The 4,555-nt window shown below is 49.0% G+C and overlaps 1 protein-coding gene across 1 annotated transcript in view; it reads right to left on the bottom strand.

The window, feature by feature from the left end:
• LOC117588144 overlaps positions 1-4,064 on the bottom strand; it is a 7,882-nt gene extending 3,818 nt beyond the window's left edge. The window contains exon 1 of the mRNA XM_034279239.1: positions 3,762-4,064. Within this exon, the coding sequence (XP_034135130.1) occupies positions 3,762-4,040 (279 nt within the window). The 5' untranslated portion in view covers positions 4,041-4,064. The remainder of the gene's footprint in view (positions 1-3,761) is intronic.
• Between the last annotated feature and the right edge of the window lie 491 nt (positions 4,065-4,555).

Genomic DNA, 4,555 nt, shown 5'->3' with positions numbered 1-4,555 from the left:
TGTTACGAACCTGTTTTGGTGTTGGGGCAAGGCCGGCTAGCCAGTCATCCCAGGGCTGAGTTCTTCCCAGGCCCCCAGGTCGCACAACAAACCAACTGTTCGGACATCTCGAACAAATATCAAAAACAAACGATAATTCAAAACAATGCATCGGACTTTACTCTACATCTAACGGACAAACATCTCTCCAACACAGACGTGGACAAGTCTGAGGTGCCGATGGTCTAGCTCCTACGTACTCTACCTGAGATGCGACTCAGAATACCTCAGATCTCCTTCCCAAGTGTGGCGGACTTTCTCCATCTCGCCGTTGTGGTCCCCTTTCCCCCCCATACTAAACACACTAGCACTTCATTTTAAACGTTATAATATTTAAACCAAAAACTTAACACATACTTAACTAAAAATCCCTATACTAATGTCTCGTGGCGCGTCCGCCTATTCCCGACTCTTCAACTTAAATTAATGGGTGGGAATAATCACAAAAATAATAAATATAAATAATAAAATAAATATAAATACAAATACTACATTTATATTACATTAATATGGTCGGTAAATATATGTGGGGTGGCTAATTAATTAAATATTAATTAATATAGATAGATATTATTTTGGTGTGTCTTTATATATGCATGTAGATAGGTATGCGTTTATGTAGGCATGGATTAATTATTTAATTGTCGGTGGCGCTGTGGCGAGTCGCGCCCGGGCAGGGGTGTGACCAGGATTCCGCGGGCCGGGGAATCGTAATTTTGGCCCATCTACGGGAAGACAGCCGATACAATTTACGCCTTTTTATTTCGATTCGGGTAAAAGGGTCCTCTACGTTGGCCGGTCTGTTTGTTTTCCTAAACGGTCACACACACAAAACGCCCTAACACTGCCGATGTTTATTTTCCCACTCCGGCATGTTCAGCGTAGCTACTCTACGCAGTCCCCCTTGCTGCAGCTGATCTCATCTCTTCTATTGCCCTTGAACCAAATTCAAGGGCATAGCATGGCATTCTTGAGGGTGTGGGTGAGCTGGCTAGTGGATCCCGCAATATTCCCCTCTCTTACATTCTCCCGCTCTCTCACCGGCACCGTTGATCGCCTTGCCCCTTCGCCTATCGACCTATCAACCTCCAAAAAAATACTACCAAATCTAGTATTTTGCATATCGCTCTCCTTCGAATGCAACACGACGGAAGAATTATTCGCAAACACTCGAAGGACATTGAAACCTAACGCTTGCCCTAAGGTCTTGCAGCGCCCAACGTAGGCTCACACCCACTCGGTTTGTACATGAGTGCCCTATTCTTCTTCCCTTCTCCTTCTAAAGCTTTCCCACTACAATTTCAGGTCTTTGGCGTGAAAAATTCCCACCGGTTTCCCCGCCAGGTCTTCAAGTTCGTAGGCATTATTTCCAACCGGACGTACGACTCGGCACTTCAGGAACTTCCGGGCGAATTTGGCGTTGTAGCTCTTCCCAAAGTCGCTGAGGGTGAAGTTGCGCCTGTATACTTCTTGCCCAGGTTTGGCGAAAAATATTCGGGCCCGTTTGTTGTAGCGCTGGCTGCTGCGCTCGTACTCTTGGAGAAGGTTGGCCTTGATACGTTCCCGGATGATGTGGCACTTATCCGCGGGGTTCAATGCGTGCACCTCATGCTCCGTCAGCGACTGCAGCTTCCTCGCCAACTTATAGCAGTAGGGTAATTCCTTGTAAACGACAGGTTTTTGACGTTTTTTGCCGCAGTGCGGACACCGAAGCACGTGACTCAGTGCCTAGCTGTGAAGTTAGAGGCGTAGGTACATATCCCAGTCTCGATGATCCTTCTCTAAATACGTCCTGATTGCAGCTAATATTGTCCGGTTCACCCTCTCGGCGGCATTGCTCTGTGGTGAGTAAACTGCTATGCGCAGATGTCGGGCGCCGAAGGTGCTCATCATGTCCTGGAAGATCTTCGACAGGAACTGCTTTCCGTTGTCGGAGTGGATCACCTCGGGCACCCCAAACTTGTAGAACACTTCCTGTACTAGGAATTGAACTACGTTCGCAGCTGTCGCCTCTCTCATCGCTTTTAGAAAGGTGAATTTAGAGAAGTGTTCTACGACGACAAAAATCCAAGCTTGTCCCCTTTTCGACCGAGGATACTTCCCCAGGAAATCGATGTATAATTTCTGGAATGGCCTCAGGCAATGCTGAAGGACTGGCTAGGGATGGACCGAAGCTATTAACCCACGAAACCTGAGGAATGTTCGTAGCGTCAAGGCCTGTATGAGGGCGTGAACACAGCAGTAGCGACGCCAGTAGAATTGCCTTCTTAGCCGATGCAAGGTCTTTTTAAGTCCACCGTGTCCAGCTGTGTGGTCTTCGTGGGCCTTGGAGATGAAAGTTTCCGTCAGAGACGCGGGAATCCATAATTTCCAAATGGTCCCTTCCACTTGGTCGTCCATTTGCGTGAAAGCCATCCGCTTGATATAGTGTAGGGGAAGGTGAGCATCCAGTCCGTTGTACAGAACTAAGAACGGCTAAAGAAGAAAGTCGAGGACTATAAGACTTCTGAGTTTGAGACAGCAGACCTTAGGCTCCATCTCCGTTGGATCTATCACCACTTCGTCGATGCAGCGTGAGAGTGTATCCGCCACGACGTTGTCGACTCCTTTCCGGTGTTCGATTCCAAAGTCAAACCTCTGCAGTCGCAATGACCACCTCGCAAGACGTCCGTTTAGATCCTTCAATGACATGAGCCATTTCAGGCTGGCGTGATCCGTAATAACCGTGAAGGGCATCAATTCAACGTACGGTCTGAATTTTTCAATGGCCAACACCGCAGCTAAACACTCTTTTTCCGTTACTTGTTTATGCTTGTTTAACTTGGCGGAGAAGAATGCCACCGGACGCTCGGCTCCTTCGACGTCCAACTGAAACAACACCGCTCCCACTCCGTAATTCGATGCGTCGCACTGTACATAGAAAGGCTTCTTGAAATCAGCATGACTTAATACCGGAGCCGTGGTGAGTGCCTTCTTCAGGAATCCTATCGCCGTCTCGGCCTCCGTGGACAGGGAAAACTTTCCACGCTGATGCTTCTTCAGCGCGTCTGTTAGCGGCACAGCAATGGAAGCGTAATCCTTGATGAAGCGCCTATACCATCCTGCGGTTCCTAGGTAGCTTCTTAGTTCCTTCACTGAACTCGGATTGGGAATCCTTTGAATGGCCAAAACTCTTTCAGGATCCATCTGCAACGTGCCACCTTCGATGATAAATCCCAGGTATTTCAGTGACCTAAAGCAAAATTTTGATTTTTTCAAGCCTATTGTTAAATTTGCTTTTCGTAAGCACTGGGCCACCAACCGAAGGTACCGGAGATGCGTCTGGAAATCGGGAGCTATCACCAAGAGATCATCTAGATAGACGAAAACGTTTGATCTCAACTGCGTCGGGATCACTTTGTCCATCACTCGGCATAGCCTCTGTGCAGCATTACACAGACCGAAGGGCATCATCACAAAGTGGTACAGCGGACGACCTGGAACGGTGAAAGCGGTACATTTCCTGCCTTCTGGATCCAACTTGATTTGCCAGAACGCGAATTTAAGGTCCACACTTGAAATGTAATGCGTCTGGTCGATCCTGGACAGTATTCCCTCGATGCTAGGAAGAGGGTAAGCGTCTTTGACGGTGAGTTGGTTCAGCTTTCGGGCGTCTAAACAAAATCTGTTTTGTTAGGTTGCCGCACTACCGTCGTCCTATTGCTCCACGGACTATCGCTAACCTCTATCACTCCTAGTTCCAGCATCTTGTCCACTTCGGTCCAGACCACTTCCTGCATCGCTGGGGATTGAGGGAAGTGTCGATCCTTAAACGGCTCCGCGCCCTCTACCAACTGGATCCGATGCTCCTCTACAGTCGTTGACCCTAGTCCGGCATCTTCGTAAGTCAGGAACTCCCCCTTTACCTTCTCCAGTTCTTCAGCTTCCTTCTCTTCCAGGTCCCATGCGTCCACATGTACGTTCTCCTGGTGGTCTTCGACATATTGACTGATCTGTGACATCTGGACTTCGGATATTTTGGCATCGCTTGTCGATCTTGGATACGGACCGAGGACTGTGGGAGCCAACACGAACGACCCCCAAAAATCGACCCCCAAGTACATGACTTGCTCCAGGTATGGACAGATGTAAAAGAGAATGTCCTTGCTGATTCCGTTGTACTCCACAGGGATTCTCGCCTTGCCGATTATGGTCCTGTCCTCTCCTGCGGCGGTTTTGACGATCGAGATATAGTTGTCCATCTCCACACCGAGGTCGTCTAGGAGCTCACGACTGCCCTTTCCGAGGACACTTACGGATGCCCCAGTATCCAGCAGTCCGGAAATCTTCCGTCCTAGGATTTGCACCTCGGCAAAAACCCTTGGGTCACGTCCTGCTCCACGCCTGACTGCTTCCGCCACCTCCTTGCGAGTCTGTCTCCTTTGCCGGAAGCGTGCACGGGCCCTCTGGAGTCTACGGCTGACACCTCGCATTCCATTCAGCTGATGTCCGTCAAAGATCCGATTTCGCGTTTGTT

Source organism: Drosophila guanche, unplaced genomic scaffold (genome assembly GCF_900245975.1).
Source record: "Drosophila guanche unplaced genomic scaffold, DGUA_6, whole genome shotgun sequence".
Taxonomy (NCBI): Eukaryota; Metazoa; Arthropoda; class Insecta; order Diptera; family Drosophilidae; genus Drosophila; species Drosophila guanche.
This window is presented reverse-complemented; position numbering and strand designations above follow the sequence as displayed.